The sequence below is a fragment of the Rousettus aegyptiacus genome, unplaced genomic scaffold, assembly GCF_014176215.1.
Source record: "Rousettus aegyptiacus isolate mRouAeg1 unplaced genomic scaffold, mRouAeg1.p scaffold_m13_p_7, whole genome shotgun sequence".
Taxonomy (NCBI): domain Eukaryota; kingdom Metazoa; phylum Chordata; class Mammalia; order Chiroptera; family Pteropodidae; genus Rousettus; species Rousettus aegyptiacus.
The window spans coordinates 68,185,885-68,210,547 of record NW_023416310.1 but is presented as its reverse complement, the minus strand read 5'-3'; the positions used below and the strand labels follow the sequence as shown (position 1 = coordinate 68,210,547).

The 24,663-nt window shown below is 39.2% G+C and overlaps 1 protein-coding gene across 9 annotated transcripts in view; it reads right to left on the bottom strand.

Moving 5' to 3' along the window:
• The window catches only part of VWA3B (von Willebrand factor A domain containing 3B), a 135,922-nt gene extending 112,248 nt beyond the window's left edge, over positions 1-23,674 (bottom strand). For 5 of the 9 annotated variants that reach the window (XR_004951973.1, XM_036224442.1, XM_036224447.1 and 2 more), the window contains exons 1-5: positions 23,491-23,674; positions 19,165-19,392; positions 8,971-9,065; positions 6,988-7,238; positions 5,319-5,478 (exon numbers count right to left, since the gene is read on the bottom strand). Coding sequence is in view for 8 of the 9 variants with exons in the window: in XM_036224442.1 (XP_036080335.1) it covers positions 5,319-5,478; positions 6,988-7,238; positions 8,971-9,065; positions 19,165-19,360 (702 nt within the window). In the remaining variant the exon portion in view is untranslated. Of the gene's footprint in view, positions 1-5,318; positions 5,479-6,987; positions 7,239-8,835; positions 9,066-19,164; positions 19,393-19,885; positions 19,956-23,490 lie in introns of those variants that run through there. The other 4 variants (XM_036224444.1, XM_036224443.1, XM_016142997.2 and 1 more) reach the window with 4 other exon arrangements.
• Positions 23,675-24,663: the final 989 nt, after the last annotated feature.

The following is a 24,663-nucleotide window of genomic DNA, read 5'->3' as shown; positions in this document are numbered from 1 at the left end:
CCTTTTAGGATTCACGAGCCTCTCTCTGATCTAATTATAGACCTCCATTAACAGAAAGTATATAGTCGATGACCTGCCTGCAACTTCAAACCTGGGACTTAAACCCACACAGACAGAGGTGGGGTATAGTCAGTCACAAGCTGGTAGGATGCTATGTGGGCAGTAGCAGGGCAGACTGTGCTTCTGGAGCCAGGCGAGGGCAAGGTGGTAGAGGGCACAGACGGGGAGTTGGGAGAAAGCAAAAGTGGTTGCTGAGACCGGCCTATTGCAGCAACAACCCTACTCCAAATAGGCATAAAGCACCCCCTACATCCACCCTACCCCCCAAAACTAACCTCCCACTCTTTCTCTCAGGTCTTTCAGCACCAGCTCCCTGATTTTAAAAAAGATCTGATGGGAGGCAAAGACTGTGGAATACTATACCTTATCTCAGCCAGTCACCCAGGTGGCAGAAAAAAACATTGAAAGAAGAGTTCTCCAGATTCCTTATTAGATGACTAATATTGTTCTTCCAACAAATGCATTAATTCATTCTATTTGTCTCCTGCTGTTATACATTACCTTGTGTCAGATTTTAAATGGGCTCCACTGAGCTGCAGTTATAATTAGTGTTCTAACTGTGTTGGTGCCCAAGCACAGCATGGGGACGGGTTCATCCTCTCAAAAGGATCTAAAATCACACATGGCCTGAGACCGGGGAACAGACATAGTGGGGGGAGGTACTTGGGTTTATTGGCTCAGTGGGAGGTGTGTGAGGACAAAGATCTCTAGGTGGTCTGTCTGCGGCTCCTGACACCCTGCAGCTCTGCTGCCCAGCGTGCAAACTCAGCTTCTTTGCTCTGGCAATAAATACCCCAAGGTCCTGGCACTGAAAGGTTTTTCCCTCAGATTTCATCGAACTAAAAATTGCTACAGCCAAGGATGAGTCAGATTTCCTTTCCTTCACTAAGACTATGGGTTATTGCTGAGTTCATCACTCAGCCTGACTCCTGCCAACTCTCAGTTATCCATGCCACAGATTTCCTGGGACACTTCCCACTGAGGCGCCTGCCCCTCCCCCATTCTCTTCCTGCACACTGCCTTTCTGCCTCTCCTTTCTGCTCACAGAAAGACATTGAGAAAAAACAGAGGAAGATCAATATGCTACTTATCACTATCCGCTCCCCCCCCCAAAAAAAATTGGCAAAATATCTTTTAAAATAAAATGACTTTGGGCTCACCTACTATTTGGGATGGTAAGCTAACATGAATTATTTTATTCAATATTCACAATAGTCCTGTGGCACATGGATTCCCGTTCTCATGCCCAGTTTACAAATGAAGAAACTAAACCTAGACAGGTTAGCCGAACTGGTCTTGCAGCTGGTAAAGCCAGGTTACCTGACCCCATGAGCTTCTGCCCTTGCTTTCAACCAATGAACTCTGTCACCTCACAATAGTAAGGCTGGTCACTTATTAGAGGTGAATATGAGTTTCCAGAATTATGAAAGCTAGATCATGAGACACAAAGGCGGCCAGAGACGGGCACTGTTTTCTCTTCCTTGGTTCCCATACAATCCAATGCTCCGATCCCCTGATACCAACATCACTGACCAAAGTTGGGTGAAGGAGGTTGTCTGGCTCAGGGACTTACACTCCTGGGAATCCTCACCCCTAAGCAGCACCTCTGAGCTCCTTGGGGCAAGAGCCATTCTAGATGACCAGGAGAAGCAGCAGGACTGGGAGCAGCTTCCTCACTGACCAGCATGTCCTTAAATGCTGATGTGCACTGAATTTGACAACACAAGACATGAAAAATATTTGGGTTCCATTCAGCCATTTAACCATGAATCACAAACTCTTACTACTTTATACTATGTAAAATAGGGTGGAGCCTTTCTGTTTTCACTTGAAATGTCTTATTCTGTCTGGACCATTTCTCCGGCAGCTTCCCACAGTAAACTGCATTCTACCCAGCCAAAGAGGCCTTGATATCTTCCCAGCCACAGCTTTGGGAGAAAAGGAGAACCAGACTTGGAGAGGCTGCAGCCTGTCAGAAGCCCCCAAGGCCTCTGGGTCTAAAAATCTCCACTCTGCAAGGAAGCAAAAATGAAAGTCAAACAGAATAGCAGCGAGAGGCCTAGCAAAATTCTGCGCTGTCCTTCATACAGCTTTGACCATTACAACAGTTTTGACCAACTCCAGACCTTGGCTCTAACTTCCAGGTCCCCCCTATGCCTGTGGTAGCCCTTTCCTGGCTCAACAATTTTGATTCTCCTTATGGCCGTGGTTGCTTCAATGGTGTTAATTCGGCTCACTTCTCAGATCTGCTGTAACATCCTTGACCATTACCAACCTTCTGTCCTTCCAGGCTTCAGGGTCCCTGTCTCCACCAAAGACATATAAGACTCAGCATATTCACCTTCCTAATCCCATGCAGACCATCTTCTTTCAATTAAAAAACTCAAATCTGTACCACTGCTTGGGGACAGGACTATCTTAGACTCACATCTAGCCCCCTTCAAAATACCAAATTATTTCCTTTCCATCCCTTCAATGTTCAATGAAGATTTACTAAGCCTAGGCTAGGCTTTGACATTGGTAGGGACACAAAGGTGAAAAGATATGATGCCTGTCTAGACTGCCCTTGGAGGTAAATGAAATGCCAGGTTCGTGACTGATACGGCTGGTCCTTCTGCTTACTGGCCAGTGAAGAAGGCTCCTTACAGAGTCATGCCTCTAATTCACCCACTTAGTCTCCCAGTTAAAAAAGGAAACAAATCTGTGCCTGTCAGGTGGATGGAAGAGAGGATGAGCGAACAGAGAGAGGGAGTGCCCTCTGGGTGCATGACCTTCTGCTGAAAGCAGAGCAGAGGCCCTCAGTTAGTCTTTTTAGGCAGTCAGACCCAGTCACTGGATCGTCAGCCTTGCTTTTCCAAAGATCCCTCATGTCCTGAATCAGTAGGTCTCCCAGGGACTTGAGGCACAACACCACTTCCTCACAAAAGCCAGGGAGGCTACCAACCTTCCAGAGGTGAGTCCTAGGACCGCAGTGTGCCGCAGAGCAGAAACTCTGCACTGGATAGCATATCTGAGCTCTGAGGACACCAGCCCCTCTAAACTGCCAAACATTTCCCAGTACCCCGACAGGCTCCCCTTCCCATGAGCAGACTCCTTGTCCCAGAGCACAACTGCCATTCATCTATCAAGTGCTCCACACATACCACAGTAAAAGCTAGGATTTACACAGACACCACACCCTGCCCAGCTCCTCTGGACCTGGGGCTCACGCTCAGTCACCCCTCTCCATTCAATCTTCTTGTCCCGCCTGTGCTTACAAAACCAAGTGCTGGAGGAGGCCAGTGGCTTTGAGCATCCTCCTTTACCATTAGCAAGCACACAAGATAATACCCACTTTCTCTGTTCCTCTCAAGACCCATTCATGGGAGACACTAACGCAAAGAATGTGATCATCAACAGGAAAGGTCTGGGTGTTTAGTTTTACTGTTCAAGGTTCCTAAGCCTTAAATCTCTTCTACTCATCATAAACGGCAGCTACATGGATCCATTTCAAACTCACTAGGATGCACACGAGGGGCATAGAGAAAGGTGTCGGACCTTACAGAACCCATTCCTCTCCCCACAGTACACCCACACATGTGTCTTGTTTATGCCTCATAGACCACAGGGAATGGCATTTTTAAATATGAAGCAGTTACATTTCCCAGAATTTTCCTTGGGACCATACCTAGACACAGCTCCAGGTGGAGGGACACAGTGGTCTGAATATGTTTTGGGTTTGCCATAATCCATAGCTCAAGAGTTTCCAGGTGGCATTTGATGACCAATGCCTGTAAGCTTATTTCTCAGTTCTCCCTCTTCTACAGGACTTTCCTAAAACTTACTAAAAGGTTCCATGTTTCCTGGGCTGGGATGAAAACAGAGAAAGGAGAAGCATAAACCAGAGAAAAGAAAAATAGAACATCAAGGTCACCGGGTAATCTTGCAATCCTATCAGGTCGCTGGAGTCAGCCGTGACAAGGGTAGCTTGGTAACAAATAAAGAAAGAGAACACCCATGTACACACACACATAGACATCCAAGAGCCTGTGAAACCTTCTGTTTCTTGAATGTTAATTACAGTGTCCAGACACTTGAAATTTTACAGATGTCAAGACAAACTTGAAAGGCCGAAGAACAAAGGAGCTTATATCTTGTTCCTCTTTAATGGGAAACATTTGCTCCTCTGGTTTCGTGAGGATAAACAACATGTTTCCAATTTCAAATCATCATCCTCAGTATCAATAAACACAGTCTGGTGACCACTGGGGGCTGCCCTTCCAAGGTGCCGCTACAGGGCCTCCTTGCCCGAGAAAGGACTTCTTAATGCAGCAAAGTAAAGCCTGAAATCTCCAGAATCCCTGGGCTTCCAGGGTGGAGGAAAAAATTATTGACGAATGTTAATTAATTCATAGGTATTAATTAAATAGCTGTATCCCAAAGGAAAGCAGAGCTACACCTAGCAGGGAGTTTGGATGCCAAAAGCCCCCCCTGCAAAAAGGACATACTCTCTGACTGGCCACTATCCTTAACAGCCACAGGTTAGTCATGAAAACACACACCTTTGTGGCTAAAAGAGACAGTGACACACCATTTAATCGCTTCTTCCAGATAAATATTACCAAAAGGTCCCTTCAAAATGCATATGTGAATACACTGACATATGAAAGAGGATGATGCAGGGCAGAAACAGCTGACAGACTCATTTGTGAAGAGAAGGAAGTGGGAAAGCTTCAGAACAGTGTTGGGAAGCCCTATTGCCTCATCCTCAGCTTCTGTGAGGAGAATCCCACCCTCTCCTCCCCTCCCAGTGGACTGATTTATCTCATTGTCAGGAAAGCAGGAGTGGAACTAAAGTGTTAGAGAAGCACAACTATGGCCTAATGCTGTCCTTTCTCGAAGCTCAGTGGCTGTGAGCACATGTGGCTCTCCTGTCATTGGCCAAATGAGGGCCTACCTGTGTCCCCAATCACCCCACAGGGTGAGCGAACTCAGGGGTCTGGAGTTAGGGAGTCTCATTGTGGTTGGTCCAGATCTGCCATCACTAAACTGGCCATTTTGATCCCCATCTGTAGCCTGTCACCTATTTCTCAGTTGGTTCCAAATTGAGGTGAAGAGGATTAAGACTTATGGGCTCTTCAATGCCAATGACGTGGCCTCTGTGGGAGGCCGCTGGGAGGGACCCAAGATCAGCTGAAAGGCAGTATGAAGATATTTAGTGTGAAGAATCAGCTTGAAGTCACCTTTGGGGCCTTGGCCAGCCCTGGATATACATTTACCGTTTTGTCTTTCCCAGCTTCCAGCAGAGCATCCAGATGGCTAGCCTGGCTCAGAGCATGCTCAAAGGTCAGATTCTCAATCCAACTGATGGCCGCAGCTATGGATTGTTCCGTCACAGGAGCAGCATTGTCCTGCCATTTCACAGGCACTTGAGAAGCCCTGAAATGAATCACATGGGCTGTCAACAGGCATTGGTCAACATAACTGTCAGCCCTCAGTCTCACAGCTATAAGCAACAAGCCACTTAAGGTCACCAGCACTGAGAGAAAGAAAATGCAGCATCCAGTCCTCTCTCTGAAAATTACCAACAAAACAGGCAGGCTGTTAGAGATGGGTTTCCAAAGCACCACTACCTTCTATCAGCTGTACTGACACAGAAAAACAATGTTTGTGGGAAAATAATCTCAAACATTAATAAGTGCATTAAAATTATTGAGGGGCATTACTATCATAAGCAGGTAGGTTTATATGTAACTCTTCTATTACTAGTAAATATAAAAGGCTTCACAGCATTGAGAGTTGTAAATCAGCAATAATCTTATTACTCTAAAATTTTGCCTAATTCTCCTATTACATTGTTTTCATCGTTCTGAAAGATTCCCATCAGTTACATTCTAGATCAAAAACAGTATTGTTTTGAGCTCAGCAGAGCATATGTTTTTAAATCCTGAGAAAGTTTGATTCATCATTTTGATTTCAAGAACAGCTATTTGAATTTATCTGTTTATAACTGAACAATTATGAGTCACATATGAATTCAGGATTATAAGATTTATATGACTCATGTACTAAATGAATCATCCTGAGTTGTTCCTCATAGCCCACCTCCAAAGACAGAGGCTACTTCCACGTGTCACCTCTAGATAGGGAATCTGGCCGAATGGCATACGTGATAGAGCATGGATTTCCAAGAAAGCTAAAGCATTGCAGACTTAAGCACTGAATTCCTTCAATAATACATTCATGACAGAAACAGAAACCTGAGATAGAACACAATTAGGCAGCATCCCCAAAGATGACATCTACTTAGCCGAAAATACTTTATTTATTTTTTTTAAAGTTAGTCAGGTAGATAGCCCCCATCCAGATGTTTCCTGTCAGGGAGGTGCAGCCACTGTTGCCCGTAAGAAGTTGGCCTGGAGTCTAAATCCTCTCAAACCCAAGCATCTGTAAATGATTGATTGTGAAAACTCTGAAATATGGGAAATTCTATGAAGCCAGCCACCTGTTGTTCTGATTAAGGGGGTCAACTTGTGGGAAGGTCCACTTGAGTTGCAAGCTCAGTGTGAAAACCAGTGATATTTGTGACAAGTTTGAACTCATTATCCAAGCTACAATCTCAAATGAGTGAAGGGATTTTTATGGCCTTAATTATATATTCAAAATAATTTATCTTTTTACATTTGACCTTGCCATGCATTGAAAAAGTATGTTTCTAAATCTCTCCTCACTAGAAAACTAGGATGCCATGTGCAAAGCAGATAAAAGTTTTCTAAGATTTATTCATTGTGGGTTTCTGCTGGAGTCCTATATTTTGGGAAATTACAAGATAACACTGCCCCCCGTGCCCTGTCATAGAGTAAACTATGTTAGTTATGCTACTTAATTCCAATAAATGGAAGTTCCTTTGTAGTTTTACTGAAATAACTCCTTCCTGTGGGAGCTCACCGTATAATATTAAACTTGGCTATATGAGCCACCTGCTCCCGCAAGACCATTACTAGGGCATCCTGGCACAGACGGAGCTCCTCCTCCTGCATGCCGCCCAAATCCAGCACTATGGTGATGTGCTGTTCCAAGATGACACCAAAAATCTGCCGGCTTTCGCTGGTGAGCCAGTCCATCCGCTCCTTATAGCTCTCCACAGCTTGTGTTAAATGTTCCACAAACTGATAGATCAGTTCCGATCTGGCTGTCAACTTAATGAAAATAAAAGTTAAATAAATAAATGAATAAATAAATGCACACCAAAGCAAGTCACCTAGACCACAGTGCTGTTAGGAACAATAGGGCCCACTGAGTCAAGGCCTCTACAATCAAGAACTGCAGGCTAATGGCAATTTTGTAGATGATCCTCCAAACCTCACATAACCCAGCAGGAAGTGTTCCAGTCTTTAAACTGAAAACCCTTAGCTGATTCTCCACAAGAGAAAAGATGATTGTGTGATCTATTAAAACACAGCATTCTTTAAAGAAGAAATGTGTTTCTAGATCATGTTCTATCTTTATTAGAAAATTAATTTCTTAATTTTAAGAAATTAAGAAGAAAAAAGAGATCAACAAAAGTCGATTGAAAAAAATAGTTCTCACTAAAGTTTTCCTAAGTACAACATGCCAAAAATATTCTGAAAATGCTTCTAAATATGCCAGCACATGTGCCTGGCTTCCTCTAAGAATGCCACCCTAGTGACTCAGCCTCCTGCTCATGACCTTTGTCTTGTGTCCTCTGTCTCCCAGGCCAAGCTCCCCAGTACCTAGATCACTCAATCACCCACAGCTGCCACCCACACCAATAGGGGTACTCCCTGAAAGGTGACAGAGACTTGGGAGTGATTTCTTGTATACACAAGTAAACCATCGCTCACACAGATCAGACACAATTGTGCAAGGCCTTTCAGGGTGCAGGGAAGTAGGACACATAAAAAAGGAATAAGAAAAATTGTACCCTATGCTGTGAAGAATCAAATTTTAAAAGATCTAATACTTTTTTTTTAACTTAAACAATCCTCAGAACACCCCCAAAATACCTAAATTGTTAAAGAAAATGTGTTTTCTGAGCATGCTGTGAAATTCCACATTTTCATGCCTTGGCATGTGCTGGCCCCTCTGCCTTAAACTCCTTTCCTTCTCTATCCTTTGTCTTTCAAGCTTATTCCTTGAATTCTAGCATCTGCTTTCTATGGCTCCTTAAGGCAGAATTCGTGTCTCACCAGTATTCACAGGACTTACTACGAATCTCTACCACAATGCAGAAACTAGGATGGGGCCGAGTCACAGGGGCTGTGGAGTTAGATGGAACAGACATTTTCTATAGTTCTGTATTGATTTCCATGTGGTTCAGATAACAAATATACTTAGCATGCCAAACTCAAGAGTCCATGGATATTATTCCTTAGCACCAGGCTGTCTAAAGAGTAATTTTTTTAAAACATAAAAAAATAACAGTCCAGGAGGTGCACGTGTACATACACTGAAATGCCATGATGGGCTGTATGTCCTCACAAGCTCCCTGTGACAGACCAGGTGTGTGCAGAGCCGGCACAATGTGGGCACATGAACCGAACCATGTGCTCTTGCTGGGAATGGAGTCCAGTAAGAAGCTCCACTTGCTCTCTGTCACTCCTTCCTGCAAAAGCAGCCTCTACTCCTAGTGCCTCTGGCAGCTAATAGCAACAGGCTCTTGGCTTTTAGCTAGTCTCTGTCATAATGCCTTTTTTTTTTTTTTAATTTTAAAGGCAAAGCAAGGTGTTGATATGCAAAGGTTCTCAGCTCTGGTCAAGAGCTTCCTGCACTTACCTCTAACAGGCCAAGTGCTTCCCTCCCCAGCTCCTGAGCAGGGACTTTCAGGGACCTGTGAGCCTCTCAGCGTGGGCCACTCCCAGACCTCAGCAGCGTGTCACAGAGCCCGTCCCTGGAGGAACTCCTACTTACATTGTATGCTGTACCATCTTCTGCTCTGTAGACCCGTGGAAACAGGCCCTCGGCATACCGGGAAGCCACAAGTCTCCCCAGCGAAGCCACATAATCTGCATTTTTACAAAGAAAAGCAATCATAATGGTGCATTATCAATGCTTCTTATTTTTATTTCAAACTGCTTTTCTTTGACACCATTCAAATATTATCCCCAGTGATAGCAGCAATCTGTGATGCTTCTACATAATGAGGTGTTTCTAGGTGCTACAATAAATGCAACTGTTTATGACATACATAATCCTTAAACATATGAAAGAATGAATGGAGAAGAAAAACAGGGTATGTTTCTTAGTTTCCTGTTTCTTTTACCCAGAATGATTAAGGTAGAAGTCAATAAAACAACATAGGAACTGTGTTTAATCCCCAAAAACTTTTAAGGCTTGGACTTAGTTTTCACAATTTAAAAATTAAACTTAGATATTATTTATTGTTCTCTGAAGACAGGGTGCATGAATAGATGAGTGAAATGAAGAAAGCAGGTAATAGCTTTGGAATAGCCACACAGAATGTCAAAACTCCAACATTTCTTCTCAGATTATATGCTCAGCTGTTCAACATCTGTCGCACAAACACTTATTGGGTACCCCAAGCGCTAACCACAGCGCTCCAGGACAGGACTATGATGCCGCCTAAAATATATTTCTACGCCTTTGTGGAACTAACAGAAGGCTACAGAAAGGCCTCAAGGACTAACTCTGAATTAGCAGGATAGGCAATGAAGCCAGACTTTACAGGGAGACTTCAAAGAGATGCTCCTATTGTGATGTTTCAGTGTTGTTGGTGTTATTGAGTCCCAAGGTAGGGGGGAGAATGGTGGTACTCTTGAATACAGCATGCTCATTCCTCTGCCTTTCTAAGGAGACAGAATAAAAGCCTACTTCGAAAGGCAGAAAGGGCAAAGCTGAATTTTATAACCACTGGGCAGGGTTGGTCCCAAATCACCAGGGGTGATAAAACTTACAATGTTCATAATAAAAGTAAAGAATGGATACTTGAGTTCCATCAGCAATAACCTCACTCAATAAACCTCTCAAACTCTAAAATATCCATTTCCAAGAGTTCAACTTCTTATAAGACGTTGGTTTTATAAGATGTTGGTAGAGCAATTTCAGATCACCAGCAGCACTTTCTTTACCTAAAGCATTTATTTGGAGTCAGAAGAGGGTTTTGTTTTGTTTTGTTTTTAGGACTGAAGGAGATGAACCTATGGAAGACTCTATAAACTGTATCACTAATTAAAATGTGAAGCATTGTGAGGTCTGCATCCATTAATGGTGGAGTAGATTTTATTGGCTAACCTCACACAGAAAAAATTATAAACTCTGGACAAAATATAAAAATAGCTACTTGAATGCACTAGAGAGTAATCAAAAATAGACAGAAACTGGAATGGCATTAATCCTTGAAAAAAAGGAAATTGGTGAGATTTGCATTTATTTAGTATAAGAGTTTGGAGTTTGAATCCAATCAAATTACCTGCCTGCTAGAATAAGAATCAGCTCTCCATTCATCAACTCATATATTAATAAACAAACTGGTATAGTCATATAATTCATCTCCTAATGTTATTTGGTCATAAAAAGGAATAAAGTACTGATACCTGCTACGACATGGCCAAGCCTTAAAAACATTATGTCAGTGAAAGCACATCACAAAAGACCACATGTCATATGATTCCATTTATATGAATATTTCCAGAACAAGCAAATCTATAGAGACAGAGAGTAGATTGCTTTGGGCTGGTAGTTGAGGGAGTGGGCTGGATAGCCAAAGAGTACAGGGTTTCTTTCTGAGGTGATGAAAATGTTCTAAAGGTGAGTAGGGTAACAGATGACCATATCTATGAATATACTAAAAATTGTTGAATTGTACACGTTAAATGAGGAATGACATGGTATGTGAATCTCGCTCAATAAAGCTGTTACTTTAAAAAGTAGAGATGAGAATCTAAGTGTTTTCTATGAAACAGATATTAGATTTGCAAAAGGTAAAATAATGCCACTTTTACTAAAGTTTTTTAGAAAATACACTATTTTTCTTAAAAATGTCATGTTAACATATAATGAATTTGTTATTCTTAAATTAATAAATGTTTTTTAAAGTTTTTAGTTTTAATTTCCAATATAGTAAATATCAACAGATAAAAATTATACAAGTTCTTATAGGAGATTTAAAAAGACATGACATGAAAGTATATAAAGATGTAATGAATTGAATAAAGACATATCAAGGTCAAAATTGTTACATATTAGTGATAGGTAATCAATTCTAATGGCAATGATTTTTCTCATCAGAAAGCATGGTGGTCAGGAGGAAGTGGCACGATGTTTTTAAGCACCAAAAGAAAAGAAGTGTCAACCCCAAATCATAAATATATTAATGTTATTAGTCAGGAATGAAGGAGAAATAAAGTTTTTGTCAGATAATGGAACTTAAAAAAATTGTTGCCAACAGAGCTACAGCATAAAGGAAGTTCTATAAACAGAAAAAAAAATAATAAAAGAAGGAACCTGAAACATCAGGAAAGAACACAGTAAACATAAATATGGGTAAATACAATGCACTTTCTCTTCTTGAGTTTTCTAAATTATGTTTGATGGTTGAATCAAAAATTATAGCACAGTCTAATGTTATTCTTCAAATATGAAAACAAATAAAATAAATTATATTATAAATGAGGTGGGTAAAAGTGCATAAAAGGCAATAGTTTCCACTCTTCACTCAAACTGGAAAATGCTGACACCAGTAGACTTAAGTAAGTTATGTATTTATAATGTAATACCTAGCACAACCACTAAAAAAGCTGTATAAACAGATATACTAAAAAATACAGTAGATAAGTAAACATAGAAGTCTAAAAAAATGTTTAAATAACCCAAGACTAAGAAAAGATAGGGAAAAAAATGAGTGGAAAACCAAGAAGAAAAAAACAGAAAACAAAATAAAATGGCAGACAAGGCCTAATACATCAATAATTACATGCAATGTAAGTAGTCTAAATACAACAATTAAATCAACAATTAAAAGGGATTGGCAAAGAGAATTTAAACAATGACCCAGCAATAGAGTATCTATGAGAAGATTCCTTCAAATATAATGAAACATATGTTAAAATAAAGAGTAAATCATATGAGTATTAATAAAAAGAAACCAGGATTGATTATATTAATATCATAAAAGTTAACTACAGAGCAAAGAATATTCCTAGGGATAGAGCAGAATATTATATAATTATCAAAGTATCCATCCACCAGGAAGACATAGCAATCCTAAATGTGAATGCGCCAAACAACAGAGCTATAAAATATGTGAAGCAAACACCGATGAAACTCAAAGCAGAAACAGACAAACCCATGGTAACAGTTGAAGATTTCAATATCATTCAACAATTGATAGAATAACTAAACAGGAAATAAGCAAGGACGCTCAACAACACCAGTAAAAACCAGGATCTAATTGACATTTATAGAAAACTCTACACAACAACGAAAGAATACATATTCTTTTCAAGTACCCACAGAACACATACCAAGACAAACCATATCCCTGGCTATAAAACAAACCACAAAAACTTTAAAATAACTAAAACCAAAGTATGTTGTCTCTCCACAATGGAAATAAACTAGAAACTATAACAAAAAGATATGAAAATCTCCAAACTCTTGGAAACTAAATACCATGCTTTCAAAAAATCCATGGGTGAAGGAGGAAGTCTCAATAGAAATAAAAAAAATACTTTAAACTGAATAAAAATCATACCACAGTATATAAAAAATTGAGGCACACAGCTCAAGCAATGCCAAGAGGAAAATTTATAATACTAAATGAGCACGTAAAAGAAACAAAATGTCTTAAATCAACAATCTAAGCTCCCGCCTTAAGAAACTAGAAAAAGAAGAGTAAAACAAGTCCAACGCAAGCAGAAAAAAATAAGTAATAAAGATCAAAGCATAAATCAATGAAATTGAATACAGAAAAACAATAGAGAAAATCAATTGAACAAAAAGCTGGTATTTGAATAAGATCAATAAAACTGACAAACCTCTAGCAAGACTGACAAAGATAAAAAGAGAGAAGACATGAATCACTGATATCAAGAATGAAACAGGGAATATCACTAAGGACCCTGCAAACATCAAAAGAATAATGTAATACTACAAACAACTCTGCACACGTAAATTAGACATCTTAGATGAAATGAATCAATTCCTCAAAATACAAACTACCACAACTCAATATGAAATAGATAATTTAAATATCCCTATATTAATTAAGGAAATGAATTTATAATTAAAAACTTCCCTATAAAAAAAATTCCCAAGCTTAGATAGGTTCTCTGGAGAATTCTACAAAACATATAAGGAAGAATTAACATTCTACACAATTTTTCCATAAAAGAGAACACAAGGGATTACTTCGCGGCTTACTCTATGAAGCCAGTATTACCCTTATACCAAAATCAGAGAAAAGGTAGTATAAAAAAAAGAAAAAAACTAAAAATATCCTTCATGAATACAGATGCAAAAAATAAAAATAAAAATAAAAACTCTAACATAATCCTAGCAAATAGAGTTCAGCAATGTAAAAAACTACACAACACGTCCACATGATATTTATTCCAAGATACGAGGCTAGTTCAATATTCAAAATCCAATCAGTATAATCAACCAAATTAACAGACTAGGGAAGAAAAATCACATGATCCTTTCAATTGACACAGAAAAAGCATTTGACAAAATTCGAGACCCATTCATGGTAAAAACTCGTATAAAACTAAGAATATAGAGAAACTTCCTCAATTTGATTTTTTTTAATCTACATAAAACCTACAGCTAACATCATAGCTAGTGGTGAAAGACTGAAGCTTTCCCCTAAGATCTGAAATGAAGTAAGGATGCCCACTCTCACCACTACTATTCAACATGGAACTGGAAGTTCTGGACAACACAAGGCAAGAGAGGGCATAAAAGTCATGTAGTCAGAAAGGAAAAATGAAAACTTTTCCTATTTGTAAATGACATCATGGTCTATCTAGAAATCTCAAGGAATCAATAACAACAAACAAATAAACAAACAAATCTCCTTGAACTAATGAGTTCAGTAAGGTCACAGGATAGATCACCATTAAAAAAATCAACCATATTTCTATATACAAGCAATGAACATGTGGAAAGCAAAATATCATTTATAATTGCTCAGAAAATGAAATATTTAGTGTAAATCTAACAAAACATGTGTAAGACTTGAATGTTGAAAATTATAAGACAGTTGAAGGAAATCAAAGACATAAACAAATAGAAAGATATTTCATATTCATGGACTGGGAGCCTCAACATAGTAAAGATGTCAATCTTCTTAAATTGAAATATAAATTTAATCAATTCCTTTCAAAATCCCAGCAAAATTTTTATAGACATACACATGGTTATTCTAAAATTTATATGGAAAGGCAAAGGAACTAGAGTAACTAAAACAATTTTGAAAAAGAATAAAGTAGGAGGAATCAGTCAACCCAATTTCAAGGTAATTTTTATAGTTATAGTGATCAAGACTGCATGGTATTAGTGGAGAGACAGACACACAGATGCATAGAACAAAACAGAGAACCCAGAAATCGCCCCACACAAGTACAACCAACTAATTGTTAACAAAAATGCAAAAGCAATTCAAAAGAGGAAGAACAGTCTTTTAAACAAAAGTTGCTGAAGCAATTAAACATCCATAGTCATAAAAATGAACTTATATGGAAACATCTCAAACCAATCACAAGCTAAATATAAGATGTGAAGCTATAAAACTTTTAGGAAAAAATATAAGAGAAAATCTTTGAGATTAGCAAGATCCATATGTGGAAAAAATCAGTAAATTAGACCTTGTGAAAATTAAAAACACATTTTTGTTCTGAGAAACTGTTAAGAGGATAAAAAGGCAAGCTACAGAGTAGGAGAATATATCTGCAAACCACATATATAACAAAGAATTCATTTTTAGACTATATAATGAACTCTCAAAACTCTACATTAAAAAAGCTAATTAGAAAATGATTAAAAAAAATATGAAGAAACATTAACTCACCAAAATAACATATGGCAAATAAATACATCAAAAAATGTTCAACAAAACTACAAATTAGGAAGTACAGATTAAAACAATGAAATATCACTATACAACTATTGGAACAGCTAAAATTTTTAAACGGTAACAGACCAAATGGTGGTGTGATGTGAAAAAACTCTCTCTCATAGATTAATGATGTGAGTAGTTCAGCCACTCTGGAAAACAGCTGCAAGTTGTTTAAAAAAAAAAACAAAATAAAACATTAAACATATACTTAACATACCGCCTAGCAATTGCTTTCCTGGGCATTTAGAAATGAAAACTTATGTTCACACAAAACCTGTAAACAATTGTTCACAATAGCTTTATTTGCAATAGCCTGAAACTGGAAACTACTCAAATGTCTCTTAAAGGGTGAATGGTTAAACTGTGGTATGTCCATAACATGGAATACTATTCTGCAACAAAAAGAAACAAACTATTGATACATGCAACAACTTCAATGAACTTCAAAAAAACAATACCAAGTGAAAAAATGCCAATCTCAAAAGCTCACATATGCTATGATAGCATTTATATAAACACTCTCTGAATGAGAAAACTGTAGAGATGGAAAACAGACTGATGGCTCACAGAAGTTAAAGCTATTGGGAGGTAGGGGTCAGAATGACTATAAAATAGCAAAGGGAGATCTTCATGGTGATAAATATTTATATATCTTGATTGTAGTGGTAATTCCAAAAATTTACATAAGTGATAAAATTACATGCAGTGTATCAATGTCAAAATTCCTGGATTTGATATCATACTATAATTTTATAAGAGGTAACCTTTGGGGAAAATGAGTCAAAGGGCCATGGGATCTGTCTATACTAACTTTGCAACTTTCTATGAATCTATCATTTTTCAACCAACTAAAAAAGGTGAAATAAAGGTAATATCAGATAAAAACTGAGAAAATCTGTCACCAGCAGACCAGCACTAATAGAAATGCTCAAAAGAAATTCTTCAGGAAAAAACACCAGATAGAACCTCAAATCTTACAGGAAAGAAGAATATTATAAATAGTAAATATGTGGATTTTAAAATGCTATTTTTTCCATTCAGATTTTTTTACAAAGCTAATGACTTTTTAAAGCAAAAATTATAACACTAGATTGTGAGATTTATAATGGATGTAGAAATAAAATATATTAAAACAATGACACCAAGGAGAGGAGTGCAGGGTAGGTAGAGCTATAAAGTTCTTACATTTTAAAAGAAGTAGTATGAAGGCAGTGTTTAGCAGACTGTGACAAATTAAAGATATAATCACTAGAGCAACCATAGAAAATATAGTGCAAAAAGGTATACTTAAGCCTATTGAAAATTAAATGGAAAAATAAAAATGGAATGAAAATGAAATACTAAAAAATGTTCAGTTTACCCAAAAGAAAGCAGGAAAGGAGAAACAGAAGGTAAAAGAAAAGATGGGGCAAGTAGAAAACAAAAAGTAAAATGATAGGCCTAAATCCAATACTATCAATTATTACATTAAATGTAGAGAGTCAAACACTACAATTACAAGACAGAGATTAGGAGACAGGGTTAAAGGGACTCTCTTTAAACATAAAGACTACAGACACTCTATAGTAAAAGACCATAAACATACCTTCCATGTAAAAATTGAGCATAAGAAAGCTGTAGTGGTTATACTACTATCGGACACAGTAAATGTCCAAACAAGGACTACCATCTGAAATAAAGATGGACATTTCAAAAAATTAACATTTGTCAATTCACCAGAAGGATGTACCAATTCTAAATGTGTATGCATTTAGAGCCTTTAACTACATGAACAAAACTGACATAACTAAAGGGTGAAATGGATAAATCCATTAGACAAAAAAATCACTAAAGATATAGAATATCTCTACCATACTATCTTGGCCTCATTAACATTTATAAATCATTACTTAAACACTGCATAATACACATTCTTTTCAAGTGTCTTTGAAATGTTTGCCAAGATATGTGCTGGACCATAAAACAAATCTCAGTAAATTTCAAAAGACTAAAATCATACGTTCTCCTACCTCAATAGAATTAAATTACAAATCCAACAAAAACAAGGTATCTTTAAAAGTCCTAAAATATTTGGAAATTAAACAACACATTTCTTTTTAAAAAGGAATCAAAGAAAAATGTCCCAAGAAGAAAAGAAAATATTTTGAACTCTATTATAATGAAAATACTATCTATCAAGATTTGTGGGATTCAGCTAAAGCAAAGCTTGGGGGAATACCTCTAATTTTAAATGACAACATTAGAAGAGATAAAAAGGCTTAAAATCAATGATCTAAGTTTCAATTTTAAAAGCTAGGAAAAGAAATGCGAATTAAACTCTAAGTGGAAGGAAGTAAAAAATAAAGATAAAAGCAGATCCATTAAATCAAAACAAAAAAACAGAAAAAAATCGACAAACCCAAAATTTGGTTCTTTGAAAAAAAAAAGAGTTATGATATACCCCTAATAAAACTTATCAAGAAAAAGTGAGAGAAACACCACTTATCAGTATCAGGAATAAAAGAGGGGACATCAGTAGAGATTTTATAGGTATTAAAAATGTTAGGGGAATATTATAAACAATGCTTTGCCAATATCGTAGGAAATACTGATAAAAGCAGACAAACTCCTTGAAAAACACCCCTTTCTGAAACTAGCATTAAAAAAAAAAAAAAAAAAAAAACGAAAATCTGAATAGCTCTGCGTCTCTTACCAAAATTAAATTTCTTATTCAACTTTTCCTACAAACTAAACTCCAGACTCAGATAAGTTTCACTGGTGAGTTCTATCAAACATTTAAGGAAGAAATAATACCAGTTACATAAAACAACATCACAACATACAAGGGGGAAGGAATAACTTCCTAATCATTTATGCGGCCAGCATAATCTTGATGTCAAAACCTGACAAGGACAGAAAAAAAATAATAATAATAATAAAGGGTAATAGTCTCATGATCTTAGATGGAAAAACCTTTACCAAAATATAAAGAATTGCTATTTTTGCAAATATTTATGACTGAATTATAATTATTTGAAATATGAGATAAAACTGCTTTCAGTTTGTTTCCTTATACAGGAATCCCACAGGCCCTGACTCTAACAGACCCCCCACTCAAAAAATATGTTGATGGTACAGAGCTGTACTAGCTCCTGTGGAAGGAAAAATAAGAAGGCACAGCCTGAGCTGTGATGAGCAAGACCTTGCCATCAGAATGGGCCTCCAAACAGTCTATAAGAAACATATTCTCTGGACCATCCTTATCACCAGTATGAAACAAAACTGCCAAGAGAACTGGTGAACATTTTGAAAAATATGTTAGTAAAGGATGTCAATAGATACTTGTTTAACTAATTGATTAATTAATTGGCCAGTTCAGAATTACTGAGAAAAATACTACTAATGGAAATTGCCCTGATTGAAAGCATGCTCCTTAGGTGGGGGTGTTACTGACAGTTTGGGCAGGACATCCCTACTGGGAGGGCTAAGTCACATGTTGTAAGACACTCACTGTCCCTGGCTCCCAGGCCTTATAGTATATTGCAACCCAAGTCAATATGTCATCCTAAATAGAACACACCCTCATATATTTCCATACTCCATTGGAGGGCAGTACTCCTGAGAATGGAGAGCCAACACTTGAATCAATGCATTTAAAAAACACTGGACTGCAGCATAAGGAAGGCCACATGGAAAAGCAGCATGTTCTCCCCAGAACTACACAGAGCTGTAGTTTTAATCTACGATCTCCAAAAGGGGGTTGCACATCCCAGGGAATAAATGCAAATATCTCCTATTTCATCTTTCAAAGAAGAAAGAACAAAATCAAGCATGACTAATATTTAATATGTGCATTGACAATTGTACATCTACATAATATACATATATTGAGGATGTAAACTTTTTTATAGATAAGCTTCTGAGATCAAAATAAGCTCAGAGACCCATGGTTTTTGAGGGACCTTCAGAACCGATGCAGCCTCCTCAGAGGCTAACAGGCAGTGTGCTGGTTGGGTTTCACAGCCAGCATCACTCTGTGAGTACTCTACCTTCGCAGTGTGGGAATCCAATTCGTGACAAAATCTGTTTCAAGGTCAATTTGTTGCTCTTAAGCCCATGAAGTTGGAGCCATGCCTCGGACGAGATGAGACTCTGCTTGGCCATGTCGGTTTTGGTGTTTCTCAGTCCCTCCTGTTTCCACAGCTGCTGCTCAGAGATGATAGAAGATGAGCCTGATACCTGCATCTCTGAGTCAGGATCTAAGTCAAAGGGATCTCCTGTAAGGGCAATTGTCAAACTTAGACTTCTGGTAAACCTAGAAACAATCTAACATCAAAGGAAGATTGGTTTAACATAAATTACAGTATATCCATGGAGTTCTATCAGTTAAAAATTATAATACAGATGTGTATCTGTTGGCAAAGAATATAGCCACAGATATTGCTAAAAGGTTTCCATAAAATTCAATATACACATTCACACAGAAAAATATGTACAAAGACATCTGCCAATAGGTATACAGTAGTTTTCTCTGGGTGGCAGGACTATGTGTGGTTTTTGCCTTTTCTACACTGCTTAAATTTCTGCATTATTTAAACATTTCTAAAACAGGAGTTACTTTTATAATCAGAAATATACGAACTTCTTCCATTTTGGAAAATAAATGATTGCCCCCGAACCTTCATTACACATCAGTATTCCAATTATAATCACATCTACCTTTTGCTTCCAAAGGGGATAAAGAGGACAAAACCCTAAGAGGAAACACACCTGTTCATCAGGTGGAGTGGCCACCTGGGAGCTCACGACAGGGTAGGAACCAGACTTCCGCACAGCCCTGCTGGGATACATGGACTCCATCACCTTCCGAATGTTTTCTTCTCTGGGACTTTAATGTTGACTTAAACATTCTGGTTTATGTAGCCAGCTGTTCTGGGAATAACCAGACTCAAAGCAATATGCAACATATTAAACTTGTCTAGGCCTGCTTAAATATAGCCAGTGTCCACAGGAGGAAAGGACTGGCTAAACTGTAAAGCAGGCTTAACCCACTCACACAACTTCAGGCAGAGCTTGACAATCTTGAAAAACAACAGAAATCGGCCAAGTATACAGTGCATATGAGTGAGGTCTCTGGACTATAAAACTTCTTCAACAATGAAAATACTCCCTTTTCCCATTTTTTCAAACTCTGTATTTCCTGGAAGTCTCAGTGTTATGACATGAAATTTCAGTCACAGAAATCAGCTGGACCCAAGCTAGGGAGGTTTTATAAAAAGTAGAAATATTATTATTAGAGAATACTTATTTGACTCTCTATATATTCTGTGTAGTATATATTTAATCCTTGTAATAACTTTAGGAGGTAGGTAGCGCTACTATTATTCCCATTTTACAGATGAGGAAACCAAGACTGAGAGCAGCTAACTTGCCCATGATCTTGCAGGAAGTAGGGGTGTGAGATTCCAAACAGACTCTAGAGTCTAGAACACAGAATGTTGTAGCCTATATTATAATAAAAACAACCACAGCAACTTCAATTGTTGGTCAGGTACTGAATGAGCTTTTTATATGCACTGTCTCATAAATTCTTCATAACCATCTCCATTATGCACTGCTAACACTTTACTTACATCTGAGGAATCACAAGCTTCAAGAATTTAAAGAAGTTGTTTAGGACCCACAGCCAGTAAGTGACAGAAGCAGAAGTCAAAGCTATTTCCTAACCACTCTGCAATTGTTATAACTGACTTGTCTGGCCTGCAGTCTGAGCCCACGGACAGACTGCATTCCAGTAGGACTGCTCCCACTTAGGGCTCTTAAGTTCTCACCGAAAACAGAGAACTGAGCTTCCTGGCTTGTCATCTTCAAGTTTTTAAAGATAACAATTTCCATTTTAAGGTCTATGTGAATTTTCATTGTCTGTATATGCTGAATTCCAAAGGTACACGAACTCATATTATTGGTGAGGATCCTTCCATCTTTCTACAAGGGCTCAATTTGATGAGAATATTACAAAAGTATTTGGAGAGCATCATGCAGGAGGAGGGATGTTTAGAATGAAAACTCTTGTGTAGGTCCATTCCACTCCTTTAGGTAAGTGACCTCCCCACTCTATGGTGGCACCACCACTTAAGCACCCTAACTCCTAGGGCTGCTGCAAGGCCACTGAATCCTCCAGCTGAGGTGCATGACCCAATTCCTTTTGCATTCACATGACTTAAAAAAAAAAAAAAAAAAAAGTCAGGATCAGAGAACCTGTATGAGTCATTCTGATTTTGATCTTGTCCCATAAGGCTTTTTTAGGCTGAGACTTTCTGTATTGTTGGAAATGAAAGTAACTGAAAAATGGAACTTATCCACAGAAAACAAGGAAGGAAAAAAAGGGCATCTCCAAGAAACAGGATTATCCTACTTGAAGGGATAAAAGCTACCGTGCTACAGCAGTGCTACCAAGTGGCCTGAGAAACAACCCTCTACACACAGCCCACCTGCTTTACCACCTCCAAGCTGGTCCCCAGCCACTCTCCTATGTGGAATCTGAGCCTTCAAGGCCCATTTCAAACCCCGCTTCCGCTTAGCCTCTTCTACCCCCTTCACCAACCTTCTGCAGCCTCCCCTGCAGAAAGCCCTGGCTTTTGCTTTGACACTTCACCAATGTGGCCTTGGACACTTCAGGTTTTTCCTCTCTAGACTGAAAGAAGGTTCAATGCGTGCTGGGACAAATTATATGAATGTCCTTAGTACAGAGCTTTGTGAACAGCAGGCACTCCGTATGGATGTTGAGTTGAATTAAATTGATGACTCCGAAATCCTGAGTTTCCCAACAAGGCAAAGATTTACAGTTTTAATATGGCTAAGATCAGGAAATAGTTCTCTCTTTAAACAGAGACATATTTTTTCTGGATATTACTATATTGTTGTTATTAATACTATTACCTAGGATTTGTTCATCCGAGGTTATTACAAACTGAGGAAGTAAGAAACAACAAATCCCAGTTGAGCACTGCCCTAAGCACTATCTCAATGGCCAAAATTTTGGGGACATAGGAAGAGATTTCCTAAATAGAAAGAGGAAGTATAAATGGCGAGGAAAAAAAAAAAAAAGGAAGTGAAAGTCTGATGACAGACAGGCAGGCAGAGTTTTGGGGAAAAATGGAAAGATTAAGCTGTCACCAGCCCAAAGGCCCCAACCAAAGGAATTAGGATGGGGCTCCACGTACAACCAGCCTAGGCTGCGGGGATCTGCCCATGTTGGGCAACCAAGAGGTGCCCCATGGCTGCCCTGATGTTAGCAACTATGGAAGTCTTCATGGCATAAGAGAGTAGGTCCTATGTGGCCAGAGGTCAAGGTACAATGCACAACTTGAGTCCATCAATTCAGCTTAAACACGTCATATATTTCTACCTGCTTTATTGTCAACACTCAAAACTTCCTATATCCTTGTGTCTGAAAAACAAATGTGGGCTAGGTGGATATATCTTGTGATTTATGTGAGTTTTGAATTACAATTGTTCCAGAAAGAAAGAAAGCTGGGACAAAGTCCCATGTACCCTGCTGTAACTCTCCCCAGGAAAACCTTACCCCTGCACCCCTCCATTCTTCTGCCCTTGAGGGTCAAGGCTAAGCTGTGGTCATCTACTCAAGTAATGTGGGCAGAGGAAAGGAGATTGAAATGGATTGTCTGTCCCACGGTTGAGAAAATGAGACCAAGAAAAGAAAATCTCAGAATAAATGGGGTGCCGTAAAGGGAAGGTCATTGCTAAGGGAAAATAATAATAAAAGAGCTCCCAAGAAGATGAGAGGAAAACTCTACCAGGGGAAAGTAAATTAAGTTCCGTTCTCATATGTAACGAGCAAAACAGAGTGGGGCTCATCTTAGTGATGTGACCGTGACAACCATATACGTAAGCGAGGGAGCCGGCAGCTTTTCCAGGACAAAAAGCTGTAACAAGCGATAATCCAAACACAGGGGTTTCGGTTCTGGACTATTCGTATTAAGATTGTTTTCTCACAAATAAATTTCTCCTGGTTCTCGCATTGCCTCCAAAGCCCAGGCGGCCCTCACCTCACCGCTTCAGCTTCTGATAGGGTCAGGAACTGGGAAGGGGGGAGAGGTAGGTTGGGGGGGGCGGGGTGGGGAGAGGATGAGATGGAGGGTGAGAGGTGGGAAGAGCTCCGGGGCCGGGTACTCGTTTCCCGCCCTGACGCAGGCGCCAAACACTTTAGTGAGTCTGGGCAAGTCGCGGAGCTTCGCCCAGCCTTTTCCCGCAAGTGTAAGTGGGGGCAATCCAGCTCGGAACTTGTGTGATTCCAAGATTTCTCTCAGCACCTCGGCGATGCTGGCGTGGAGGGGACCGCATCCCGCACTTACAGGGCTTCTGTCAGGTGAAAGCCAGGCGGTTCCCACTCAGCAGCCGCCCTCCTCTCCTCCGCGGGCCGTCAGACCCGAGGGGGCGGAGAAGGGACGCATCCTGCTAGGTGATAAGCAGCAAGGCCCGCGAGCGAGCGATTCCAGCCGTTCGACTTCTCTGTGACCCGAGCGCAAGCCGCGCGGCCTGTTGACAGCGACTGCGCCGTGGTTGCTCGGACAGCACCAATCGCGGCGCGGTTCGTCCAGCCGGTCCCGCCCACAGAGCGCGCGCCCTGAGGGGGCGGGGACAGGGGCGGGGCCCCGAGGCGGGTTCTGGGCACGGTGCCTCCATCTGGCACCCGGAGCAAGGGCATCCTGCTAGCTGATGGGGAGAATGGCACAGTCCCCTGCGCTGGCGAACATAAGCTAACAGACGAATACACAGACGAGGTCTGATAAGGCCTGTGGGCGTATACGGCACACACCGTAGGAGATGTTACCACTAACTTATGTATGTACTTTCCAGCCTGCAGAAAACTTTTGTTTAGTCTTCAACGCTGTGAATAGTGTTGTTTTATTTTACTGCTCAGGGAAAGAAGCTTAAAGAGCGGGGGCAGCTGGAGCAAGGGTGGAACTGAGATCGAGGCGCTGTGACCTGCACTTTTGCAATTTTGAGGGCAGGGGCTGCAGTTACCAAAAATAAGTTTATCTATTAGTTATGAGGATTCATAGAGGTATTATTTTCTTCATTCAGCTTTATTTTTAACCCTATTTTAGTTTTACCTTATCCAACAATCAAAGAGCTCGAAATTTATGTCTGCGATTTTTCAGTCACTCAGAAATACAACTGTATTTGTGAAAAGCATCTTTAAATCCTCAAAAAAAAGATCCCACAGGCAAGTATATTGGGACATAAAATTGCTTTTTAGATTTTTAAAACTCAAGAAGCGACCAAATCTTTTGTAGGGTTTTAAGTCAAAGATCTAATAAAACATAGTTAATATTTGGAACTAAATAATTCTGTCCTCAACATAAAAGTACTTCATTCACAGGAGTTTAGTTTTCCTGCATTCTTTTAACACTAAATCATTATTTTAACTAAAAAGTACTGAAAGCCTTGATTGCATATCACAAATCATTCTGTAAAGTTATATGATTGTATATGATTGGCTCTGCAAATTACACCTTCCAACC